The following is a 27,557-nucleotide window of genomic DNA, read 5'->3' as shown; positions in this document are numbered from 1 at the left end:
TTAGAGGAGATTGTTAGATATAGCAAGATGCAGCTGATACAGCTCATGATAACGTTTGTGTTTAAATTTCTTCAGATTGTTTGGACATTAACCAATTAACAATTGCTTATTAAAATTCCCTCTGAAGGCCAGTGTGTTTCAGTGTGTCTCTGGTCTCACAGACAAAGCCTTTCCCGCTCTGCTAAGCTGTAGGATCCTGGGTCAGGATCTAGGTCTTCAGCTGGGAGAAAGAGGTCGCTGGGTTGTTATTGGGGCAGAGAGGCTAGATTCGGTTAGGTAACAGGCTTAAGGCTCTGACACACCAACCCAATTATCGGCCGTCGGACCGTCTGGCGAGGTCGGTGACTCGAGTCTGTTCGGTGTGTTCCGTGCCATCGTCAGTCGGAGGAGCCGCCGGCATCCATTTTGGCTGATTTGACTTGTTGAATCGGCCAGTGGGCAGTCTGACTCACTGACCAATCTGATTGGTGGAGTGCTAGCCCTTGACTAGCGAATCAGTGCTTCTTCCACAAGAAGAAGCCCGAGAGCTGACAACGCCAGTATCTTCTTATTACTAGCCATCGTATTTTCTTCCGTTCAGCGAGTAATGACAACAACGATCCTTCTTGACAACTATCAACACTCTCTGATGAAAACAATGACTGACGACAGCATGCTCTGTGTTTACTAGGTCTAGAGAGATGTTTCGTCATTTCCAGTTTTAATTTTTTGGGCGACAATACAGATTAGCGCCGCTTGCTGTTATGGAGACGTATTACGGCTCGCGCACGCACAGAACGTACGCTCAAGTCGGCGTTGCTTCGGTGTGTTCCGAGGCACTTTTTTGAGAGACTTTTTTGAGTCCAACTGCCTTTTCTGCCGATGGTTGGCCGTCGGCTTGGTGTGTCAGAGACTTTGAGAGAATTAAAAATTGAGAAAGATCTTTGTGGTCGTCGTCCCCAAACAGCATGACAGCTTTGCTCAGAAAACAATTTTTTCCTAGTTTTACTGGGGAAATTGCTAATGCGGGAAATGGAGCATTTATGAGACAGATATGTACTGCAGCATTGTGAGTTTTTCCTAATGTTTCTTTGACCGTGGTGTGGTGGTGCAAGGGTGTGGATGTTGTAGGCCGAACCTCCATGCTGCGAGGGGCAGTGCAGCCCTCTTCTCTCTCTCTACTCTCAAGGTTATACTCCTCATTCTGCTCCCTCTGTGTGCAGATTTTGCCTGCTGCGTGTATTCATTGCACCCATTTTGTGTCGTGTGTGTATATTTGTTGGCCAGAGAAGCGAGTGTATATCACAGCCACTGCTTCCTGAGGTCACCATTCACGTGTGTGTTTTTTTCACTGTGTGGAATCACAGCCGGCTACAACAGTATTAAGCACTGGGTTCTGCATCCTCAGCTGGAGTAGCAGGCCGACAAATCTGAAAAAAGTTGCCCCTGGCTAGTGGACTGCATTTAGACAATGTCACCTGATATCTTCTAAATTTGTCTTTGATCCATTGGTAGGGTCAACTTCTACCCTCAGCTGACTGAGTGAGCATGTGTTTTTTCTGCTCTTAATTTTTTTTAGAAGGACAATATGATTTTGCACTTGAATTGGACATATTGCATATGTCATTTAGGAATTGTTTCAGGCTACTTTTCAGGCTAAGTTATAGCTATATTGTAAGGCAAGTGGTGGTAATCTACTAAACACTTTCAAAAAGGAAAATATTTGTATTTGATTGCTTCTGATGTAATTTTTGCATGTTATTTGACACCCAAAGTTTTTTTTTCTGTACTATTTCCCGACTGTAGATGTTTTTTAATGTTTTCAACATTTTTTTTTCCTAGCCGGATTTACTGAACTTCAAAAAAGGTTGGATGGTAAAGCTGGATGAGCAAAGCCAGGTACTTAATGAACTGTTAATCTGCCTTTGTCTGTAAAAAGTAGTAATAACAAAGATAAAATAAAATGTTTATCTTAGTGCCATTACTTTTGTTTAAGTAAAATGTGTTTGAGTTAAAAAAAAAAAAATCATGAGTAAAACTTAAATTGAAAGAATGTATGTATCTTACTTGAAATCATCCAGACATATTGACAGTGCAATAAATAGACATTTAGTTTGGGCATTTTTATGAAGTTTCTTTATGAAAAAAAAAAAAAAAACTCATTATAAAAGTCAAAAGCCAGTTTAAACAGCATCTGAACTGTCCACCTAAAGCACTCTTGAATGTCTCTAGCATTCCTTGGCCTTTACAGGGGTGTGGTCACACTCTGATGTTGTATCTTCAATTGACTTAAAAGACTAGGGTGGAGCCTGAAGGCTTTAAAATACATCTTAATATGATATACAGAGGCAAAATCTGTGCTATTGTAGAGCAGGTTGTATTGACTGACTGGACATTCAATATGAGACTACTACTTTTATATATCTTATTATATTAACATGCTCTGTGGATGTGACAGAACTCTATTTTTGTCTTTTTGTTCCAAAAATATGGTCATGTTATAGTGGAAGAAATATTGGTTTGTTTTGACGGATCACAGCCTGAGATACTATAAGGATTCCATTGCAGAGGAGGTAAGCATATTATTTTATCTTAATACTTTTTATGCTAAACAGTTTTATTTCATGTGTCCCCACTGTGTCTCATCTTTGTCTTTACCTCAGGCCTCTGACCTGGACGGTGAGATTGACCTGTCTACTTGCTACAATGTAACTGAATACCAGGCTCAACGCAACTATGGTTTCCAAATACATGTAAGAGGCTTTGCCTTCTCATAAAGGACAAATGTTTTTCCTATAAAATGTTCTTGTTATATTCTTTACTCTTTAATTTGACTAGATATAACAATGTTATCCCGGACTACGACGGAATATTAACCTATCATTAGCCCATGCAACAGCATGCAGGGTTTTTCGTGGTTAAGAAGGGGCCTTTGGGGGGGGGAAATGCATTTTGATACATTTTCAGCCACTAATTTATGGTGAAAACGCCTTTTATTTATGTCAAGAAAAACACAAAATTCTGGTGGCAGGTAACAGTTCAAAATATTAAATATAATGCAGTAAGGGGGTTTTCACATCCGACTGGACGCACACATATTATAATGCAGTCCAATACAACATAACCACAAATTACAGCCTCAAAATGTACCATGTAGTTATCAACACATAAACAACTCAATAAGTATTCTAAGTAAGGGGTCAACATATCTCATATCTTTATATGTAATTTTGTATCGTGATATAGATGCATTTTATAATGTAGTAAATGTTCTGGAGGTTCTGTGAAGAATCTGTATATGGATAAAATAACCAGATAGTTTTTGGCCAATCCATTGAATAAAAAAATACCTGACAAATAAAGTACTTTACCATATTAATAGAAAAATCAAATAAAGCAGTTCCACAATGGCCCTTATATACCCCAAAATATTAAATCTCTGATGGTAGACAAATGTATATACTCTCATGGTATACACTGTCAAAACACCCTCTAAACAAAAACAGAACTTTTAAAATGAAGAATTATTTAATGCAGGTCAGTTGTATCACAATACATATAGGGTAACATCACAACAGGGTGTATATTTCATGGTGCTTTTAAATGTTTAGACCCAGGAGGGAGTGTATACTCTGTCGGCCATGACAGCAGGAATACGCAGGAACTGGATCCAAGCAGTCATGAAGAACGTCAGACCCTCCACTGCCCCTGATGTGGCAAGGTCAGTACAACTATGTCAGCACTACTACACACATTTTCTTAACTAATAATTCAGCCTCTGATTTAAGATGGAAATATGATTAATCCATTAGCACTGGCATCATGTTGTGTTACGGCTCCGCATACTGCATTGCAGCTCCGTCACGTCTTCACACAGTCTACTACTACTCTTTCCAACATTTTTTGTGTTTTACAAGCATATTGGGGAAAAAAATGTACAGGTCATTTATGATTGAAATGGTGACAGATACTTTGTCACTTATTTATATATTATAATTCCTTCTTTTCATCATAAACAAACAAGAAAAACTAGTTTTACTATGTGCACTCAACAAGCAACGTGCTGTCTGCCCCTCCCACTCCCTAAGAAAAACACTCCAGTCAGGCATGCTACGCTGAACTAGCATTAGAAGATTCTCCAATAACCAACAGGTCTGGTGTTTGGAGCCACTTTGGTTTCCCTGTAAGTTATGAGGGTGATGGCAAGAGAGTGGTGGATAAAAAAACAACGGTATGTCACATCTGCTAGACGAGAATAGGCTACACCAGTGGGAATAATACAAACATGTCAACTCATTTACGCCGACATCACCTCAGTGTGTCAATAACTGGAACTAAACGAAAACAAGAAGCAACACGCTACAAACTATCACCGCAGCATTTAAGCAGCAATTTCCAACTGACTCAAACAGGGCAAAAGACATCACTGCGGCAATTGGTACATTTATAGCCGCGGATATGAGACCCTACTCTGTTGTGGAAAACGCAGGTTTTACGAACATGGTTAAAGTAATTGAGCCCTGTTACACTATTCCTTCACAAGCCCATTTCAGCCAGACTGTAATTCCTGCTTTGTACAAAAAAACAAAAGCCAAATTGTCTGAAGCACCAGCTATTGCTCTGACAGCAGACGGCTGGATGTCAAGGGCTACACAAAGCTATCTGACTGTAATGTGTATATATTTTGATAAGGAGCTGTTTTTGTTTTATATGCTGCTAAGAAGACACCCTAGAAGATGGGTCAAGTATAGCTCTGTCATTGTTCAAAGTAAAAAAGATCATACTTTATGATGTTAGTTTTAATAAATAAAAAATGTGTAAAAATCAAGTACATTTCTCTGGCATTTCTTTCTTTTTGCTGTATCGAAAACGTACCGAACTGTGACACCACTGTCTCGTATTGAACCAAACCGTGAATTTTGTGAACCGTTACACCCCTACTATCTAGAATAACACTGAAAATGACAACACTGCATGTTCTTATGTTATGTGGCAAATAAGGGCCTGTCTTTGCATTTTTATTTTTTGAGAGTCAATGTCAGTAGGGATCCGGGGCCTTGTTAAAGAGGCTGACTGCAGAGGGGAAGAAACTGTTTTTATGTTGTGAGGTATTGGTCCTAATGGACCGCAACCAGCGATTGATGATATAAACTCACTAAATGTCAAAAAAGGAAATATTCTTAGACCCATTTTCCTATTAAACAGAAAAATGCAACCAGACACCTTCTGAATTCAAGTTTCTCTCTTTCACCGGACTAAGACTAGCTTAAGTCCCTTGTTAACTCATCAAAACACTCTTCGTTCAAATGACCGAAACAAAATAAAGTAAAAAAAAGTGTCTTGGGTTAGCCTTTCAACTGTTCCAACAATTACCAACTTTGGTTTGGTCGATACAAACCCTTAATTTACAGAGTTAACGTTAGATGTGAAAAGAAACAGCCATTATATGCTAACCTCAAAGCCACCAGACTTCAGTAAAAGTAATTTTACCTCACTGATCGGAATCAAGTTGAACCCCAGCCAGACTAAGCCTTAGTACACACAACTAAGTGAGCTGCTGGGGGCCAGCAACGGCAGAGAGGCAGCGGGGAAACATCATATAGTGCCAGAACATTTTCACATATAACTCGGTGAATTAGATGTTTCCCCACTGCCTCTCTGCTGTTGCTGGCCTTTTTGTACTTCTAGATAAGCTTGCTGAACGAGTCGCTGAGCAGCGGCTCTCACTCACAGGACCACATTTATTTTTCACTTGCCTGTTCGGACAACTGCATGAGGCATTCTGCTTGCTGGAACACAGAGATTACTGGCTCCAGGCAAGGGTTAATTTCAAGCCCTGCATTCAAAAGTTTCTCCAGCAAAAATAGACAGGGCAAACAAAGTTGAGTGGAAAAGAGCCAGTGATGGACTTTAGCCCAATGCCAGAATAGCAGCAGATTGTCTCTGACAGGTGCAAAACACCGCATCCAGTGGACATTGGAGTTAAGGAGTCTGTGATGGCAAGACCATCTTTTGGGACATGGACAGTGAGCATTTTGAAGCTAAAACTTAATTGCCTGCATTTGTTACTGCCTTTCAGCTCAACTGAGGATCATGGCTCCTCTCCTTTAGATGGTCTGGTTAGGCCAGACATCACCCAGGACTTTCTCTGTTCTGAGGCCTCATCTGTGGAGAGAGAATCCACTCCAGGTATCATAAAGAGCCGGGCACGTGACCGCAGAAGAGAAGGCCGCTCTAAGACCTTCGACTGGGCAGAGTTTAGACCCATTGCTCAGGCTCTGGCTCAGCAGCGGGCTCAAGAGGCCGAGAGTCTCCAGCTAGACCTGGGAGAGCTGGAGCGCAGTCGGAGAAGAGAGGAAAGGCGGAAGAGGTATGAGTCTGTGACTAGCTCACCAGTGGAGCAAACATCCGTTAAAGAAGTAGGGAGGACAGACTGTGAGAGTGGAGAGGGAGTCGAACAAACCGATTCATTAGCTCCCACGTCTTTGGAGAGGCAGCAGAGGGTGGAGGAGGTGATTGAACAACACTGGCAACAGGTTGAGAAGACACCCATACGGGAGGAGAGGAGGGTGCCTCTGCCCACCACAGTGCAACCCAGAGAGGCTGTTGAGCTGGACCAGCTACTGGAGAATTACAAACAAGGGGTATGTTTAGTCTATTTATTTAATATCAACTTTAGTAAGTGCACACACAGCAAATTGCAAACCAGGGTAACAATAAGCAGTACATGAAATAAAATGAAATTGAGTCTTTCATAACGTGACTACATTTTCTTTTATCACGGCGGCACATTAGGGTTGGTTCCAGTTTTCTAAAATTGGGTAACTGGTCATGTAACTTCCTACTATCCGTCAACTACCAAGCTACCTGCTAGCTTCTTCTCTAAAATTAACACAAGGTCATCACCTAGATTGTTAATGTAGAAAAAGACTTGCTCCTGCTGTTTCATGAACATAAGAACACACAGCCCATTCCTTATAATTTCAAATAACAAAACTGATAGTAGTGTTTCTACTTCCACAAAAACATCTTTGGCAGAAACCACAAACACCAGCATACATAGGGCATATTAACCAGGAAACAGGACATGTATGGTGCGGTCGGCACAATATTGGTTGGCACAAGGTTGAGTACTTGCTCTGGATGAGGGGAAGGCTAAGGCACGTAGGTAGAGAGGACAGATATATACGGTCCAGCAGTATTAATTTATCCTGTTGTTGTTTAGCATTTGTACATGTAGGATGTGATGGTTGGTCTTTGTGGTATTTGTCCCGCCCCTCCTTCACAGTGATTGGACAGCTAGGTAAAAAGTAGCCCAGTAACTATTTATCCAAAGTTTAACATTATCGGCAACCAGTAAAAAACTCTAAACATGCAGCGCCTCATCCCACTGCTGGTGTTAGTAGCATTGTGTGAATATGCACTGAGTACACTCAACAATTCAGTTACTCTAGAGATAATGTGCAGAGTAGGTAGAATTTCTGTCAACCAAGATTTTCTTTGGTTGAATACAGCCCTACAGCTGAGTACATTTACTGGTGAAAGTTATGATCTTAAACTTTCACTTGCTAGAGGTTGTTAAGACTGTTAGGTATGTGAGTCATAGTCTATATGACATGGCACTTTTTCAAATTGTGATTTTATGTATCAGTCCATTTTTTCCTGCATCCACCGTGTGTGTTTGTGTGTGTGCGCTCGTTAGTCGCGGGGGGACAGCAATATAAAATATTTTTATAGTACTTTTTAATGTGTGATTGTGTAAAGGTGTTCACGAGACACCAACCTTTTGTAAACTTGTGAATTTCGCCAGCCGTCTTCTCCTGTCACAGAGAGTGCACGGGGGGAGGGGCTATGTGTATATGTGAGGGAGGCGCAAGTGACAGAGAGACGGAGGAGAGCAGGGAAAGGAAATGCAGCTGAATGAATAGCTGTGTGTTTTAAATAGCGTTAAAAAAAAATAAAAAAAATAACGAAACGCCAATGTGTGGCGTCAGGTGTTGATAGCGCGTCGCACCCACACAAATTAGTCTGTGTGGGAAACGCTGTACGTTTTGTTGGTAAATGTGAGATGTTTGAGTCATACACGCGTTACGTCAACACGTTCTCACTCCCGCTTGGTCAGTGGCTCTCAGAGTAACTGGGTGGTGGGTGGGTGTGTGTGTGGGTGGGTGCCCCGAGGTCAGGGGGAGGGTTTAGAGGCAGCCCCGAGGAGATGCTACTTTCAAATCTGGCTAGCTCTTCCACATTACCAAACCTGCCTTTTAATATTTCACTTTTTTTTTTTTATACCTTTTTAAATTGTTAATAATACAAAATATTCCCCCTGCTGCTCCTGCAGATAGAGGACCTGAAGGCACAGTTGGAGAGCTGTCACCAGCAGCTCCTTGACTCAAACAAGCACAAGCAGGATCTGGAGCTCCAGCTGAGAATGGCTCTTGAAAGAGAGCAGGGCATCCGGACAGGTTACATTTCTCCGGTGAGTTATAGTCTGTGTATTCAGTGTGCAGCTGCATTGCTCTGTATGTTACTTTGCTATGATGGGACATCCTGTTGTAGATTCTGTGCTATTTCTCAATTGAGCAGTGTTTTCTCCTCCATTTTGTAACATTCTTTGCATGTTGTATTTTAATGTAAGAAAACATCAAACAAACTGACATCAAAGCAACACAATAGCTACAGATATGTGCCTTTGCATGAGTTCATTGCATGTAAAACAAAAAAAACAAACATTTTTTTATTACTACAGCTTACCACTTAGCTTCTACTAGTTAATCTCCTATCTTTGTGTCATATCTGAACTCATGCTAGCAGTTACTTCAGTATTGCATTCATTTTGGACCAAGGAACTCAAGTTTTGTGGTTGATGATGTGACTTTCTGAGGATTATTTCACTCTAAACAAAAAAGAGAATAAAATAAAAAAAAATGTAAAGGTTCTATATATGAGATTTTAAGCATTCATTTTGCAGCAAACAACTATTTGCTATGTAAAGATGTAGTGGCCGTGCATGCATGTGAGTCCCTTCCTTTGAAACTGTTGCCCGCCCCCCGTGTTTTACAAAGAGATTAAAGGCGCTTTTACAACATCGTCGGACTTGGTGTGCTTAAGGGCATGGCAGGCTTACAACATTGTTTAATTTTTCATTTGGTACGGTTAGTCTTCACACTGCACTGTCAAGTGCACCAAACATTGTAAACAAATGTCAGGCTGTGGAAACGGTCTAGTGAAACTCGCTGACACTCTCCTGGTATTTGAGAAGAAGGCAAACATTATGAGCAGCTGACAACGAGTAAAGGAGAGGGCGAGGCACAATGAAAGGGTTTATAGATAGATTATGATGTGTTACACAGGCGAGGAGCATATAGTCATTATTGGGTGGCAGTAGCTCAGTCTGTAGGGGGTTGGGAACCGGAGGGTCGCTGGTATAAAGCCGGTGACACACCAACCGGACGGCCGCCCTTCGGCAGGAAAGGCAGTCAAACTGACTGCCTCCCCGAGTTGGCCAAAAAAAGTGCCTCGGAACACACCAAAGTGATGCCGACTGCCGACGGCAGCTGATTGGACGAACACGTCACGTGGGTCTGGTTTCTCTGGAAATACAAAGCCAGACTGTCATGGCGGCTTGTTCAGAATACGATCTCATATTTTACTAAAATAGTTCACCGAAACGTGTTTCTGAAAACATTTTAAGCGAGAAATAGGCCATGCAGTTGCTGAATCTGTCTTCATTTCAGATCGACAAAGGTCAGTTTAAAAGATTTTCGTCAGATTTTGAGAGGCGTTAGTCACGCTAATCCCGCTCGTCATTTCCGGGTTAGCACTCCACCAATCGGATTGGTCATGGAGTCCGACTGCCCGCCCTCCAACGCAGCATGTCAGGCCGGCCAAAATGAAGGCCGACAGCTCCTCAGATGGACGACGGCACGGAACACACCGAACAGACTCGAGTCACTGACCTTGCCAGACTGTCCGACTGCTGATTATCGGGTTGGTGTGTCACTGCCTTTAGTCCCCATATGGACCAAAGTAGGGTGGTGGACTGGTAGCTGGAGAGGTGCCAGTTCACCCCCTAGGCACTGCCAAGGTGCTCTTGAGCAAGACACCGAATCCCCAACTGCTCGGGGCACCTGTCCATTGACAGCTGCAGCCACCTCACTCTGACATCTCGCCATTAATGCATGTATAGGTACTGAGCGTTTGCATTTCAGGCCTATGTGTAATGTGTATTCTAACAAAGGAGTGAAAACATTGTAATTTCCCCTGCCGGATTAATAAAGTATAAATTATTATTATTATTTTGAAAGTTATTGTCCCTTGATCATACATAAGTCTGTAAATTGTGTGCAAGGTTGGATTAACGTAAATGCAGGCTAGTAAATGCAAATGTACATTTTTTGGTTCACTTCCTATATTTAGGTCAGATCGCGTTCTCACCTAACGAAATAATAGCGAAGATGTGCATTCTCTTGCTTGCCTAGCATATTTACCTCGTCACTTAAAATTGTTCACTAAAGGTTAACTTTATTCCGTTGTTTATCTCGTTTTGTCTCTGTGTGTCGAACACCTTGCTGAGAAAACTGCAAGGAACAATGTTTCCATTGCACTTTGTAACATCTTTTTTTTAATGATGCACCAACTTTTCCACCTCAGCCAAGCAAAAACTTGTTGCAGTATTTTGACTTTTTATTTTATTTCTGGTGTTTCTACCTTTTTTTTCTTCATAAAATTCAAAATATACATAAAAAAGGTGGAAAAAAAATACAGTTGTTGTCATCTCCTAAGTCATATGACACCTTCTTTAAGCGTCGGATATACTCGCATGCAACACCCTGCGCGGGCCTCTGTAGATGGCACGCGCTACGAGCATGCACGGAGACGTTTATGCTTAACGTATTGTTCGTTGCAGTATTCCCCGAAACACCAGGGGACGGACAAACAAAATAATCTGTGAATAAGGCAAGAAGTAGTAGAGAAGAAGAGACCAGAAGTAAAGGAAACGGTAGTAAACACATCCACGATAAACACAGATGAACCGCAAAACATTACAATTATCTACTCTTATTAACATGACTGACGTTTATCTCCAAATAGAAACTACTGTCTGCCAGTAACACTGTTAAGAACACTCTTTCCATGAAGCCATTTTTTTTTTAGCTTTGACAAAGCGATCTCTCATGCTTTTCCACACTCTTCAGCAAAATCTTTATTCTTTTCCAAGTGTGGTGTCTATCTTTGACCACATATTAAAGTCTGTTTGACTCTGTTGTCTGTACATGAAGAATCACGCACGTTTGTAGAGGCGAACCTGCTCTTCACCAGCCGACCATGTTGAACTGAAAGCACAGTGGGTGCGTAGTTACAAAAATTCAGAGGGGCATGACCATGTGCTGCGACAGCTTGCCGAGCCTTCGCGCTGGAAACGACAGCTGTTGTGATGTCATTTTATGGCGCGTGCGCCGGGAACACTGAGGCCTATGAACCTAGCTTTACAGTTTACACTTATACAATAGAAAAGTGCAAGTGTGGGGTATGGAGTGGAAAATAGTATTTTGAGTTATCATTTAAAAGTATATAGTTATTTAATTATGTATTTTCAGTTTGTTTCTATTTTAGGTTCTTACATTTATAAATGTTTAAAGGTGCCCTGCCACATGTATTTCATTACTTTCTAGCGTGGTATAGAAAGCCTGCAGGAAGACTCAGCTCGATTTGTGCCGGTTCTCATTAATATTCAACGAGCTAAGCTGCTTGACTCTGATTGGCTAACAGCTAGCCAATGAGAGCCTGGCTATCAACATCCTTTACCCAGCGCAACTGGGCGAGCTCACGAATATTAATGAGCTCAGGCAACACAACATCAGACTAACCAGTTTTTGTAATTGGCCTGATTTCTCCGCTTATTTCTTTTCAGTGACTAGCGCTGACAGAGGAGGTAGCAGTTCATTTTCACATTCACAACATAACACAAACACATATGGACCTAACATATTTCAAAAAATAAAGTAAAAACGGTTTTGTGTGGCAGGGCACCTTTTAAATTACTGTTTCATCATATACATTTTATATACTTGGTAATATTTAATTATAGCCTTATTCTTTGTAAGGCTGTAACTAAAATATTTTCATTGTCGATTAATCCGTCATAAATCGGTTAGTTGTTTGATCTATAAAAGGTCAGAAAATGGTGCAAAAATGTCCAATGCCCAAGATGACGTCCTCAAGGATCTTGTTTTGTCCTCAACTCAAAGATATTCAGTTTACCGTCATAGAGGAGTGAAGAAACTAGAAATCCGAGCTGGAAGCTGGAATCCGAGAGTTTTTGAATGACTCAAACCGATTAATCGATTATCAAAATAGTTGGTGATTCATTTAATGGTTGACAGCTAATCGATTAATTTTTGCAGCTTTAATTCTTAGTAGTACATGGCTAAAATTAGTTGATCACTGTATTTTTTTAAATTTAGATGCATTTAGAGTAATTGTACCATCCATGGTCACTGGCACATTAGCTTTACTTGCTGAAATGTTTGGCTCAACATGTATGAATGATAACTTCTTTGCTTGTTTTCTAATTATTTGCATGGACGCCAGATTCTCATCATCTATTAACTGCTGCAGACCACCCATTTGTTGTTCTTTTAACAAATATTGTTAAATATGTTTGATGGAATGTCTGTGCTTGTGTGTAGATGTATGAATGGTTTTGAGGCTGAATGATTACTTTTATAGATGATTCAGTTGGTTACGGTTGAGTTAAGTTTTGCTGCGATTTTTACATTATAGTGTATGCAATTGTTGTCTTGGTTTTTGTTTTGAGAAATAGAATAGTTAAGTGACTTACAATGAATTATCAAAAAAGTTTGAAAATATAAATGGACATTAGATTTTAGTCTGATAATACTCACTATTGCCACTCAGAAAACAATTGTTTTGGTGCAAGACATGAGCTTGGACCAGAGAATGAAGAAAATGTGTTTTAAGGACCTGGTATGCCTTCCATCCCTGAGTAAACCATCTAGCTGAAACTAATATCGCATTACTTACCACGTGAAATAACTTTAACCATTTAATGTGCATGCTCTGTTGTGGTTAACTAACCCTGGCCATTTAATCTCTTTCATTTGCTTTGAATTCAAACCATTGAAACTTAAGGTAATTTGAATTTGTTTTGAATCACTGTTAATTTACATAATTTGTGATTATATGGGAAATCATTTTGTAATGTCACTTTTTGAATGAGGAAAATTATTGGTAGTTAACATTGAAAATTATTAGCAAGCTTTGTGTCTCCCCTGCTGTGTGTTAACCAACTGTCTGGTCCCCTTTTCCAAGCTGGAGCACCCTTTGGGTCTGGAGGCTGATGTGACGCCCCAGACGAAGAGGCCCGAACTGGTTAGTTCTCAAGCACAGAGTTTAACAAAGAAGTACCAGGAGACCAAAGAGCTCCTAAAGCTGCAAGAGCTGAAAAAGCGCAATATGCAGGCACAGCTTGGCCTTTCACTTTCTCACCTCCCCGTCAAGGAACCTTACTTTTCTGAACCCCCAAATCTATCCATTCCGGAAAACCCTCCCACTGAACTTGTCCAAAAAACTGTTAGCTTCCTGCTCCAGGACAGTACAGAGTCAATTCAAGAACTTGAAGACTTGATAGCTGGTCAACCTCTGTCCCTAAAGGAGCTTGCAAAATTATTGAAATTCCATAGTTATAATGAAGAGAGAGCAGAGAAACATCAACTTCAGAAGCTCTTACAGACCTGGAACTACCAGCAGGAGATAGAAAATGAAACATTAAAAAAGAGTTTAGCCAGGGCAGGAGAAGGCATCCATGAGTACGAAGCCCGTCTTCTAACCATGGAGGATTTGGTGGGGAAGGTTCAGAAGCAAAGTTGTGAAAGCCTAAAAAGCCCCTACGGCCCGCTTTCAGAAATTGAAAACCATTCAGAGAGGAATGAGGTGACGAATGCAATGCTCTCTCACAGGGTTAAACTTTTAACTAGTGAAAACGGGGCATTGAAGCAACGTTGTCAGGAGATAGTGAATCAACTGACTGAGGCTGACAGAGAAATTGACAGACTAAAAGTTGAGCTGATCAGCCAGCAGGGCGGAAAACAACATCACCTGGTCATGGAAGAGATGAAAATAATGAAGGCTGAGCTGGCTGAAAATGAGGCAAACGCTATAGACAGGGAGTATTATGAGAGGGAGCTGAATGAGAAATCCTTGAGGCTTCATGAAGCTCTGATTACATTAGAGGAGCTTGGTAACAGCCTAAAAGATACTGAGAAGAAGCTGCAGTTGAAAGAGGCCACGCTGAAAGGTCTAGGCTTTCACACAGATTATGGGGACAAGGAGTTACACCCAGATAAAGAGCAACTAAAAGAGCTATTTGAAGCCTCACAAGCAAAGTTATTTGAGATGGAGGCAAACCTACGGTCTACAGAGCAGCGCTGTTTGGAACTAGAAGTCAGGAACAGTGAACGTATCACACTTAACCAGGAATCTGAGAAAGTCGGTAGAGGGAAGCTAAGAGAAGCAGAAAACAAAATAAGAAAGCTACAAGAGAAGTTAGAAATAAAGACAGCCAGTGTTGAAAAGACACTTAGTGAGTGTGTTGAGGCAGGAGAGAAGCATGTTAATGATAAAGGACTTATAAAGCAAGTAGTAGAGGAGATTGAGATGAGGTCTGAGGCGATTAATCAGGTTTTAGAGATGTTGGCAAAGGTAGATGTTAATGTAGAGAAAACGCTCAGTGATTTAAAAAGCACTTTATTTGGTTATTCGAAAGAAGAGCCACTCTGTGTGAGTCAGTCAGACATGAGGTTGGTAATCGAGGGAGAGTTCTGGAGCCAGCTGTTGGGTTCATCTGAAATCAAAACGGAGGAAAACAGACACAGCTGTGAAAGACGTGTGGCACAACAGATGATGGCACAGAAGCACTTGATGCTCTTGATTAGGAGAACTTGTCCACAAGCAAAAGTTGAGAGAGAGGTTGTGACAGAGCAAGATTTTGCAGCCATGTACAGATGGCTTGATAACGAAACAAATGATCTCATTCTTAAAGAGTTAACTGAGACCTTGGAGGCAAGATCAAATGGTTGGAAGCAGATTGCATCCAGTGTGAACTTGGCCAAAGATGACCAGCTTGTGTCTTTGGCTCTAACAAGCTTTGATTTTGGTCGAGAACTGAAACCGTCCTCTGAACATCTGTTTGATGCCCTTAAAGAAGCCTACATGTCTTATGTGATCACTAGGCTGAAAGTCCAACATGAGAAAGAATTAAAGCAAAAACAGATAGTTCAGATTGGTAGCTTGGATTGTTCAAATTGTCCTAAATTGAGAGAAGCCACCAGAGATCTTGAGTCCAAACTGTCAGATCTTCAGAATCAACTATCTGAGACTTCTTTGAAAACTGCCACAGGGCCAAAAACTTTGATCCAGTTCGATGGGGAGCCCATAGACTCATTGGACAAATGCACTGAGAATGACATGATAGCCAGGCATAGGAAGGAGCTACGAGAGGTCAAAGACAGCTACGAGCAGGAAGCTGAAAAGTTGAGGCAGGAAATCGCTAAGGCCAGTGAAACACTGCGTGTCTGTTCAGAAGAAAATGTGAAAGAGATCGACTTGCTGATGAACTGCGTGGAGAATCTGAAGAAGAAGCACGAGATGGAGAGGACAAACCTCATGGAGAGGTTTGACCGGGAAATGGAAGAGCTGAGAAGCATGATGAGTCCGGCAAACCCTGACGAGGACAGACCAGTGCATCATGCCTTGGCCCAAACATCCACCCTGAAGGAGCGCATTCAAGAGCTGGTCATCCAAGTCTCAGTCATGACCCAAGAGATGAGACGGCGCGAAGAGCAGGGAGATATTACGACTCTACGGCTGAAATACGAGAAAGACCTGGAAAACCTGAAGGTGGAAGCGCTCCTTGTCCTTGCCGTCCTCCATCTGTGATGCCTTGTGTTCCTTTGTGACATTCCCAGATCCCCCCCCCCCCCCCTTCCCCAAACCCCACTCCCCTTCCTAAACTCGCTTCCCCTACTCTTGCTCTTTATTCTGTGAACCACTTTTCTTCTGTGTTGCATGAAAACTAACCTCCTATAGGTTTATGTGATAATTGACTCTGTAGTAGTTGTGTACTGAGGAACCCATTTTGTTTGAGGTTTCATCAGTTTTAGAACTTTGAGTAACTGGAACGTTAAATTAGCCAAAAAAAAATCAACAGAAGTCATCAGATTCTTTTACACCACCTCATCATATATGCCTATTCTCCTCTGAAATGAGTTCCTCTGGCTTTAGTTCAATGTGCTTATAATCTAACCATTTAAAATACAAATTTAAATTGTTTACCCTTTTTAACACTTGAATAATAACAATTATCATTTTGATTATTTTAGCTATGAGCTTAATTTGGGTCTGATGCCTTTTCTTTTGGCTGTTTCTACTAACGGTTTCATTTTTATCACTACTTTTTCTGAAAAACAGTTGACATGATATTTCAATTATTTGACTAAGTAATTTTAACAGGGTCTACTTCTTGCTTTTTTCGAGCTCTCAAGTGCATCTCACGGTCATCAGCAGAAAATTAAGTTGTTGGGTCAGTTGTGATGACGTAACTCAAGTATGGAACTTATATGGGACAACTCCACCAATAAAGTTGTTAAACTTCATTTACTGGTGGAGGCAGTAAAATGTTGAAAGCTCTGGAAAAAGCTAGTAAGCAGACCTTGACTTTATTTTGTAAAACTACTAGTCACAAGGTCAGGAATAAACCTTCAGGCGTGGTCTTTCGTACTTGTCATGATAAAGGGTCAGTTCACCCAACTAACTGAAATACATATTTCCTCACTTACCCCTAATGGCATTTGGCCAAGCAGATGGAGGTGAAAGGAACACTTTTTTTTTTTTAACTGCCGGATATTTGAACGGGATTCAGCAGATTATAGGTGACAAAACAGTAATTAAGCCCAGTGTGACCCAAGTGACCAACTTTTATCAACTCCCATATTGACATGGCAGTTTACAACATTACAGCTTCACTCTTCTATTTACCCATCACAATAAAAGCCCAACTTAAATTCACTCAGCATTTGGCTAAGAGGCAATCCAATAAAATAACTTACACAATTCTTTACACTAGATATCAAACAAAGGCCAGTAATCTGCTGTGAGCTGTAAAAGCAGAAGGCAGAAGATGCATTATATCGGAGCCTGACCAGGCAATGCCTCTCTTCCTCTGGCAGCTGCCTCCGTCTCACTCAAACTCACTCTGGGTCTGGTTCTGCAGCTGCCCGTCGCTGACCTCTTTACTGAGCGGACGGGATGAATTGGCGTGGTGGAATGATTTTACCCCAAAGAGCGTTCTCTCTGACTGAAAAAAATTATTTGAATATTCACCTTTCAGGGGGCAGCCCTAAAATGTTGTTTATGGTGCTCAAGGCAACCAAAAAGATTACATTTAATTAAAGCTCAACAGAGTGTTACTCATGGCTGTAGACACTTTACAGCACCCTTTACCCTTGGTAAACAGTTCCTTATAAATACTTTTCATAGCAACATTGTCTCTGGAATATCTTGTTGCTGTTGAAGGTTTTTTAATAAATGTAATATTTTAATGCTTTACCTCAGATGAGATTTAACTCTATTTTTTTATTGGAGTAGTTGGAAAAATTCCAGCAGTTTGTATCTCAAAATCTCAGCAAATCAAACCAAAGCTGCATCTGCGTGGCTAGAAACCGCAAGGGATATATAGGGAAATGTGTTTTTGAGATTTGTGTGAACCAACTCTTTAAGGCATGGTCAAATTCAACTTTAGTTTAAAATGGTTTATTATTAGCTTATTGTTTTTGCATTTAAAGGATAAGGCTGGTGTTATTCCAAATTTCTCTTACTGTCAACAAATCCGATGAAAAGACCAAAAGCAACAATGTGTTAATTCCTCCAGTGTGTTAGTCTCCCTACTTTCTCACTTCCTCACCCTGGCTCTCTGCCCTAAGACCATTGGTAACAAACTGGTAACACATTTATTCTTTTCTGTCTTTCTTTTTTGCTTCGACTTAAATAAAAGGCTTATTTCTAATTTGTTAGGTGAAGTCCTTTTAATTTAAAGTTAATATCAAAGGTACTTATAAAATGGTAACGGAATCGTGAAAATGTGGTTGGAAGGAATCGAATCCAAGAAATAAAAATGTTTTAAAAGAATTACAACAAATCAAAGTTTAGACACGATAATCTACGGAGCAATGGAGGCCAAATGACGTTAGAATATTCCTTCTAAAAAAACACAGGTTTGAATATATTTGAATAACTATTTTTGGGCATTGTGTCCATAAGAGGGCTAACCAATACAATCGGAGACATAACTACAACATTTATTTTAAAAGATCTACACAGCTACACATTACAAAATAAATAATAAATGAATGTTCTATATAATGTTTCGGGAGCAGTGGCCCAGGCCCACCCTAGAACATGCAAGGCAGACACCGACGTTAATGCTGTTTAGTCAAATTTATATTCAAATTTAGAATATTCGTTGACAGCCCTAGTTTGGTGTAGAGACAGAGTGGTAACTTTGTGACACAAAGATCAGTACTTTTTAAGGTTTGACTTGATGAGTTTTATTTGGGGTGCAGTGTTAAACAGTTTTGGATGCTCAGACAGTCAATCTTATGTCTTGGCTAACTAAATACTCTGCAGTGTCTGAATAGTGAGTCCATGACCCCGCTATGACACAGGCTATCTTAACACACAAGATACATAGCCTCACATGCTTCTAAATAAAGCTTGTGTGTGGTCTGATGACAGAGGAGGAAGTTTACATTTGGTCTGTGCGGGAGACGTTTCAGCCTCACACAGTAGGTTCCTGGGTCTGAGCTCTCGGGGTTTATCCCTGTAAAAACACACTGGACCTCCATTTCCCCTGTTTGGCTGGAGCAAGACAGGGACGCATGCCAGGGCAGGGCCGTCGGCTGAGTCCTCAGATTAGTTGCAGTGAATAGAGGCCGGAAGCAGGACAAGGTTTTTAGCTAGTCTAGTGGAAAGGCCATTGAAATCTCTTCTTGTGGAAACTTGCAATGTAGTTATAATAGCAGTGTAGTGGCTTTTTTTAAAAGTGTGTTGACTAGTATTCTTTTTTTCTTCTTTCTTTCTCCATACCACCCAGTGGTGCTAGTTTGGCAAGCTGACTGCTCAAATGCCCTATGCTGAAGAAACATTAAACTGCAGTGTCTCAGACAGCTATTCGTGATTTTATTAGACTATCATCTTAACCCTACATTCCATCAACGATTGGGTCTATAGATAGATTAAGATTTGAGCATTGGCTGTAGACTACAGCCTCTATTTACCAACATAAGCTCAGTTTGGAAAAAGCATTTTATAAGCATCAGTGGACATTTAGCTGTGGATAGGAAATGGCAGCATATGCTTTGTTACCCTCCTTTTTCATTCTCTATGCATTCCTTCAGTGTATTGTGTATCCTGTCATACCTCTTCTCTTTTTGTAGTCACACAGGCTCAATTTGCTCATGGCTAACAGGCTGTAGCTTGCAAGTTATTTGCTGGAAATGAATGACGATGGTGATGTGTGGCTTATATTGTAGGGCCCAGGGTTTTATTCGTGCTCAGCTTATATGATCAGGAGAACCTTTTTGGTCCATGTCCAAAAGGCCTATGAGCTCACCGTTGCACCATGTTTTCCTGTCTCATAGGCCACCTGTGAGAGGGGTTTTGCTGCCATGGAGGAGTCCCATCAGAAGGTGATAGATGAGCTGCAGAGGAAACACCAGAGAGAGCTGGAGAACCTGCAGGACGAGAAAGAGCGACTGCTGGCAGAGGAAACGGCAGCCACCATTGCTGGTGAATAACATCCTAAATATAACCTTTGACTTAACAGAGGAAACCAGAGAAAGCACAGTGCTGCTATTGTGCTCATTTATTACTAATGTAATTTTAAATGTATTTTTTTTATTTTTTTATTTGCGTACCCTACCTTAGTAATAGTACAGTTTTAAAACAAAGTATGAAAGTGGTACTCATTAAGCTTTTTTCCTGTTACTTTAGCAATTGAAGCAATGAAAAACGCCCACCGAACAGAGTTGGAGAAAGAGCTGGACAAGGCTCGCAAGGCCAACAACAACACAGAAAACGCAGATATAGAGGAGATTCACAGACAGCATGAGTAAGTTATCCATAGTATATGTATATGCAGTATGGTATTTAGAACCAGGCCAGATTCTGTTTTTGAAATACAAAGCTACGGTCTTAAGCGTGATTTAAACTTCTGTGTAAAATCTACACCATGTCTATGGACATAGGTACGCAGAGACACGGGCCTATGCCGTAGCCTGACGTGCACCTCTCGAAAAATGTAACAACGCGTCACGTTGACACAAGTCGTGTCTTGGCAGCGTTGCATTTCCCCCTACTCATTTCCTGGTTCTCTTTCTCCATAAACAACATGAAATCAAGGAGAGGGTTAACTTTTCATGCTATAGATTTCCCACCGTGGTCAGAAAGCACAGGGGAGACACTTTGTTTCTCACTATGACTCTGGAGTCAGTACTCGAAGCTATTCACCGTCACTCTCTTACTTCTCCCTCGCTCTACCACACACTCCCTACACACACACACACGCGGCTCAACGCACACACCGGCTTTAATAAAGTCTCTATCCACTACACAGCACTTAAAGAAAACTCACTTTTACAGCTATAGTTCACCTGTTAGTCATTATTTCCTTCTTCCAAAACATCCAGGATTTGAGTTTTCATTAAAACAAAATTATGACTAGTGTGATAATGCCAAATTAATCAGAGCACAGAAGGCCAAATTGCCTCCTAAGTTACCACATTGAAAAGGCTAAACGGAGTCCGATGCAGTCAGTCCACATAAAAAACACACCGCAGCTACATTCACTTCCAGCTCGTGGTGTGCGATACTGCAAAATTTGGTATAGATCCGATACCAAGTAAATACAGGGCCAGTATTGCTGATACTATACCGATACTTTTTAATAATTAAGGTGGATTCATCATCAAATTGCTAAATCTGTTTTTTCATGACATTTAAGTGTTTTTGTGATTTTTCCTATGGATTATCAATAACTTAAAACCCAGGACATAGTTTTCATATGCTTGTAAGACTTTCTTGTGTTACCACTGTATCTTACAGCCTTTTTACAAATTATACAGCTTGCCGTTAAATTTTCGGCTTGAAAATCTAGCCACACAGCGCTCCTTCCTCTCTGCCATTCTTCTGCTCCATTTCTGTCCTGCGTGTGTGTGTGCATGTGCGCGCTGCTGGCCACCGCCGGGCCTGGCTGCTTGCTTGCTTGTTTGCCTGATGCCTCCGAGTCACGTGACAGTACAGTATCAAATCACAATCACCTTTTTGAAAGCGGAATTTGAAAGCAGCGACACAGACAGCCACAGCAGTGCATACTGGAGAGAAACTATCAATCTCATTACACTGGTATTGATCAATACCAACGTTGGTATTGATATTTGGATTGGTCCGCCCACCACTACTTCCAGCTAACTTCACGGATAACAATGACGGCAGAACAGCATCACCAATCTGTTTTAACCGAATACTCTCTTGTCCAGCTCAGCTAAAAACACCTGATCTGCAGCGCGTTACCGAGTCACTACCGTTTTATTTTATGCTCACTGCCGCAGTGGTTCCCAACCTTTTTTCCTTGGCGCCCTACTTATGTCTAAGAAAAGCTGAACACATTTTCATGCATTAGCGTCCAGGCCTGAGAACATCTACATACCAATATTGACTCATAGTCATAGCACCACCTACTGACAACAGCAAGTCAGCCTCATGTGACAATATGATCCGATTTACATGATTTTTTTTTTTTTTACATTGTGTGGTCTACACTTGATAAAGTAGAGCAATATCATACTTACGTTTAGTGCATGTTGTCTTAACGGCGTGGCAACCATTTTGCGCTTTTTACTATGAAACAGGAAGTTGTTGTTACTCCAATGTACATTGTCCAATCTGCCTTGAACTTAATATGCCTGGTAAGCGTCCTTGCCTGAGGACATATACATGCCAATATTGAGTCATAATCATAGAGCCACCTATTGGCAACAGATCATTGCCTCCGCCTGCTTGGAACCTCAACGGAGGTGATACTAAAAAGAGTACCTGTTTACTTTTTTTCATAATGGAAAACCAAAAAAGGCGAGATTAGAGGCGAGTCGAGCTGGTACCATGTAGTGGAAAAACGCCATTAGTGTGTGTTCTTTAGCACCACATAGTGGACAGAGAAAGTAGTACAAAATACGTAATTTCCAGTGCCACGCACTCCACACAGGAATACATGTCTAATAGCGTTTTTCCATTACATGGTACCTGCTCGACTCGCCTCGACTCTACTCGCCTCACTGTGCGTCCGTTTTCCATTGCAGATTTTAGTACCGCCTCAGCGTGGCTGGTCGTCATAGCGGCGCCGCAGTAAACTGCCGTGACCTAACACGACACACACACAGAACGTTGAAGGTGTGTTGTTGTTGCCACAGCCAGAAGACACATTTTGTTTCAAATGAAGCTGGAGGAAGCAAAAATAAACACAGCTGGCTAAACTATTTAAAAATGGCGGGTTTGTTCAGGACACCCCCGTCTGTCGCTTTCACGTCACCTTTTGGTATCGGCTCAGCTCGCTTGGAACCTCGACTGAGGTGGTACTAAAAAAAGTACCTGTTAGCAGGTACCAGGGACTTTTTTTTCGTAATGGAAAACCAAAAAAGGCGAGTCAAGCAGGTACCACGTAATGGAAAAGCGCCAAAATTTGTCCGCGTAGTGTCAGATGGTCACAGAAATGCACCTGTATTCCGCCAGTACGCCCAACGTGCTGAGAGATGCAAGGGCTCCTTCATCGCTGCTTGTAGCTTTAACACTAGAAGTGCCGGAATTCCATAACTACTACAATTGCCGTGAGCGGCCATTTTGACCGCCAGATTCCAAACTCTATAATCTCTCATGATAAATACCTAATTATGATATTAATGCATGTACTGTGTTAGGATATCTTTAGGAAAACGAAATAACACCAAAATGTACATTTTAACAAGTTTAATTATACATTTGAGAAGTAGGCCTAATAGGACGTGTTTCAGTAATTCATATCATGGCATAGTAAACCGTAATTATTTCATAGGCTACATTCATATCAGAAAAATATGGTATGTAAATTCATTCAACATAACTCAAAACAGGCAAATAACACCTAAAAGTATCTTATTTGAACATTTATAACCTAACCTAACCTGGCACTGCCTCCGTTTTTGCGTCTGCTGTAGTGCGTAGCGCTGCTCGGACCTTGTGCCGCTGCCATTTTTTTCTGCCAGTTGCTGCATGAACTTCCTCCGGGCAATTTCACTGCTGGTGCACTCCTTGGAGAGAATGTGTGCAATGATTCCAGCCAGTTGTAGGATGTATAAAGTTATATGAGCACATATAACATTATAATTTTTGTAGTAGCCTAAGTTACCGAGTCTGGCTTTGCCTTCGGCCCATCGGTGATGCCCACACTTGTTACTCAAGAGCGCTTGTGACATTTCTCTGATTGAGGCGATGATAGTTACTAAGCAACCAATATGCATCTTCAACCGGGCGAAAGATTAAAAACAATACCGCGAAAATCCAAGTAGTCCAGTAGGATTGTATTTTTTTTATTCAGTAAAGTTATTACACATACAAATTTCAAAACGGTCAAAATGACCGTCATGGCTGTTCTAGTGTTAATGATCTTCACCTAAAGATCCCTTGTCCCTCCCAAAAAATAAAAATAAATGAAAACACAGCTTGTCAACCTTATCCACAGCGAATGATGCCTGAAGTAGCTATATGAGACACTGCTAAACATGGAATTACAGACACAGCTCCAGTGTTTTCATGATCCTCATTCCACCCTAATGAACTTTGTTCTGGCCACAGATCTGTCAGGACGGTAAAGATTTACTGGTTAACTAAACCAAACCTTTTCATCTAGCTGTATTTGCACCCTTTTACTCCTGAACCTAAACTGGTGCTATAAGATTTTCTCTCAGTGTGGTATTGTGTTATGTTTCAGGGAGGAGCTATGTTCATTCCAGCGAGAGATTGAGGTGTTGTCGGAGCAGTATTCCCAGAAATGCCTAGAAAACGCCCACCTGGCCCAGGCGCTAGAGGCCGAGAGACAGGCCCTCAGGCAGTGTCAGAGAGAGAACCAGGAGCTCAACGCACACAACCAGGTGCAGACACACACTGTAATACACAATCACTGGTACACACAACACACCTGTGTACAAATATTTGCTCAGGAACACTGTCTCACACTGTGTCATTTCTGTTTATGATTTGACACTATTAATAAAATAAAATTAAAATGTATGAAAGCATACTTGCCTTTCTGCTTAACTGTTCTAAGATTCTTCTTTGTGGCATTATTAGGAGCTGAACAACCGTCTCGCAGCCGAGATCACCAAGATGCGCTCCATGACATCAGAGGATGGAGTAGGAGACACAAACACCACAATACAAGGAAAAGAGCTCTATGAGTTAGAAGTAAGGTTCAAGCAAAAAATGACTTCAAACAAATCAAGAAAATATAAAGATGTGCATGGCTCCAGACTAACTTTTTACATTGGTTGCACTAGTGCACCTACATTTTCCTAATTTTTTTCATTTATAGTTTAGCTGCATCAAAAATAAATTCACGGCACTGCACTAGTACATTTTAGGCATTATTGAATTTTAATGTCTCACATGTTATTACTATATTTGTGCTTGTTAGATATGTACATAATGCTAACCAGGTAAGATAATTGTTTTATAATCATCCTTTTCAGAACCAGATCTCAACTTCAGCTAAAAGTGTGTGCACACTGTGTGGCAATAGTAAATAAAGCATTTAGAACTTCAGTGGTATCCTCTTGCGTTTCTAACTGGACATGTTGCTGTGGGAAAGCATGTCTAACCACTTTTAAGAGATAAAAGTTTTACAGTTTTAATGTAAACATCTACAGGAAAATGTGGCTCATATCATATTAATTATATCTGAATAATAACTGTCTACTTAAATAATGTCTACTTTTGACAGAGCCCCAGCACGTTGCACAGAGCAGATCGAGCTGGATAATAGACAGGAGGTGTGGCACCGCGAAACGCCACACAGCAAAGTGCATTTCTCTGCACCAGTCAACAAGCGATTCTGCTCCCCTGCTCTTTTCCTATTCACACATACTGTGGAGCTATCTGTCGGGCAGCGCTTCAGGGTGCTTAGCAGCGCTTCCACCTCCTCTCTGAAGCCAACGCTACACACATACACTCACAGGGCCTTTCTCAATCTGCATTCTTGTCTGTATTTATGTTCTTGTCTCCTTGTGAAATGTCATCTTATGTGGCCAAAGCACTGTCCCAATACGCAAGTTCGCATTTCGCCAAGAACTGTAAAAATTCCTGGAAACCGAGGATGCATCGGTTGGTTATGAACTAGACAGCACCAGTAGTATCCCAGCATTCATTTCACTATTCCATCAAGGATCGGGTTTTGGGTACAGAGACTTCTTTACAATTTTCATATGCCATTTAATCACTAAATTTACTTCTGAGAACTTTTTAGGCAATAAATCAACTGTGGAGATTTTGAGTATAGGCAGTTTTACGAAAATCGATGGTCATTACCGAGACAGAAAAAAAAGAATCCTCTTCAAGACCACTCACTTACCTGTTCATAATGTATGTGATGTGAGCGACAGTATATCTTCTACTTTAAGATGATAATTTTGCTTTATTATTTGTAATAATCAAAAAGCAAGTGCAGAGTAACACACTATAGGATCAAATTAGGCCATATTATTTACTTAAAATTTTAAAATGGAAATGTTCCCATTCTCTCAGAATTCATAGTGCACAGTGCTCGCTGACATTGTGTCTGCGGCCAAAATGAAAATGATTGAGGTATATGGCGCAGCCAGGCGTATACCAGGCGACCAATCTCAATGCCTGTTCTAGATGGATTTTGAATTTAACTAATACCTGTTTTCTGAACGAAAGTGCTTCATCAATGGGTTTGTTTTGAAGGAGGATATTACTTTAGAACAAAAGCAACGAGAAATGCCCAACCAATGAAAATGTTTAGTCACACTTTTTGGTCACATGTGCGAGCAAAATGGTCGCACTCTGCAGCACTAATGTGCCTTCCTTTCCTCCACCTTTTCTTAGGTGATGCTGAGGGTAAAGGAGTCAGAGGTCCAGTACCTGAAGCAGGAAATCAACTCCCTGAAAGACGAACTCCAAGCTGCCCAAAGAGTACAGTGTTTTTTTTTTAATTCTTTTAAGATAGCACTAGAAAGCCCTTTTAACTTGGGACATCCATAAATTCCTAGCCGAGAGACAACATGAATAGCCTTTATCTGAAATGCCAACCAATGTGTTTTCAGGACAAGAAATATGCAGCAGATAAGTACAAGGACATCTACACAGAGCTGAGCATCGTAAAGGCCAAAGCAGAGCGGGATCTGAGCCGGCTCAAGGACCAGCTGCAGCTGGCTCATGAGGCGCTTGGGGAGCCGTCGCTGGAGGAGGTGGAGCGAGGAGGATATGGTATGAACAAATAGAATACAGTGGGTCTTGTGCAAACAATTTTGGACTTTTCCAGTCCAACTGGCCGCCTCCAGTCATTTCAATGAGGGGAAGGCAGCAGAGGGGAAGCAGTTTTGATCACGACGGTACGGGTATGAAGCGGTTGCCGCCCACGTGAACGCACACAAATTCTGCTCTGCCGCTCGGCGGTTACCGTTAGAAGTTTAAAAAGATTTTCTTTTTTTTTCTTTTTTTTACATTTTGCTTTTTTGGGAAACTCTCTTGCAGGTAGGCAGCTGTCCGGACGGTGGCTGTGCGGTGGTGTGAAACCAGCTTTAGAGTGAGATAACTTTCATAGCAACCACTGAACTGTAAAAGTCCCCATGTCAAAATACTCATGCCAATGAAATCTTTAAAAAAAAACAAAAAAACATTTTGATGATGAACAGATTATTATTATTATTATTGCATTGTGTTTTTTTGTTTGTTCTTGGGTGCATTTTATGCCTTTTATTAGAGACTGTAGCGATAATGGAGCGATCACAGGAAACGAGTGAGAAAGCATGCCAGAAAGGTCCTCGGCTGGACGTTGCAGTTCATGGTCGGCGCCATAAGGCATTATAATATTTAAGTCACACAAGTGGTTTTTTTTCCCCCTGTGGTAAAAGGCAGACTTTCTGTACACACCTGGTATGACAGCTATGTACCACTCATAAATGTTGTTTGTGTCTAAGAGATAATTGGTGAATTTCACAAGCTTTCTAAAATCACTCATAGGTGCCAATTAAGAATGTATCTGGTGGTTCTTGCATGAGGCCCATTGTGTGTCATCTAAATTAGCATTCAGTACACCTGAGGACTACACCCTTTCTTAAACGTTGACACCTTTTCCCTCCTAGATATCATGAAGTCAAAAAGCAACCCTGACATCCTCAAGATGGCAGCTGCTGCAGCCAAACGCTCAGAGCGCACCATGAGGTCAAAGGTGGGTT

At 41.1% G+C, this 27,557-nt stretch overlaps 1 protein-coding gene across 2 annotated transcripts in view; it reads left to right on the top strand.

Annotated features, from left to right (window-relative positions):
* Nucleotides 1-27,557, top strand: part of mpripb (myosin phosphatase Rho interacting protein b) — a 54,628-nt gene that overhangs the window by 24,347 nt on the left and 2,724 nt on the right. Inside the window, exons 10-23 of one of the 2 annotated variants that reach the window (XM_078278587.1) lie at nt 1,822-1,878; nt 2,484-2,552; nt 2,643-2,732; nt 3,591-3,700; nt 6,059-6,623; nt 8,318-8,455; nt 13,312-13,371; nt 19,695-19,842; nt 20,047-20,164; nt 24,074-24,233; nt 24,433-24,546; nt 26,206-26,292; nt 26,424-26,586; nt 27,465-27,550. In XM_078278587.1, the coding sequence (XP_078134713.1) occupies nt 1,822-1,878; nt 2,484-2,552; nt 2,643-2,732; nt 3,591-3,700; nt 6,059-6,623; nt 8,318-8,455; nt 13,312-13,371; nt 19,695-19,842; nt 20,047-20,164; nt 24,074-24,233; nt 24,433-24,546; nt 26,206-26,292; nt 26,424-26,586; nt 27,465-27,550 (1,965 nt within the window). The remainder of the gene's footprint in view (nt 1-1,821; nt 1,879-2,483; nt 2,553-2,642; nt 2,733-3,590; nt 3,701-6,058; nt 6,624-8,317; nt 8,456-13,311; nt 13,372-19,694; nt 19,843-20,046; nt 20,165-24,073; nt 24,234-24,432; nt 24,547-26,205; nt 26,293-26,423; nt 26,587-27,464; nt 27,551-27,557) is intronic. The other variant, XM_078278588.1, reaches the window with a different exon arrangement.

Source organism: Sander vitreus, chromosome 21 (assembly GCF_031162955.1).
Source record: "Sander vitreus isolate 19-12246 chromosome 21, sanVit1, whole genome shotgun sequence".
In the NCBI taxonomy this organism is placed as follows: Eukaryota; Metazoa; Chordata; class Actinopteri; order Perciformes; family Percidae; genus Sander; species Sander vitreus.
The sequence above is the reverse complement of the archived record's forward strand: the minus strand, read 5'-3'. Positions and strand labels throughout refer to the sequence as shown.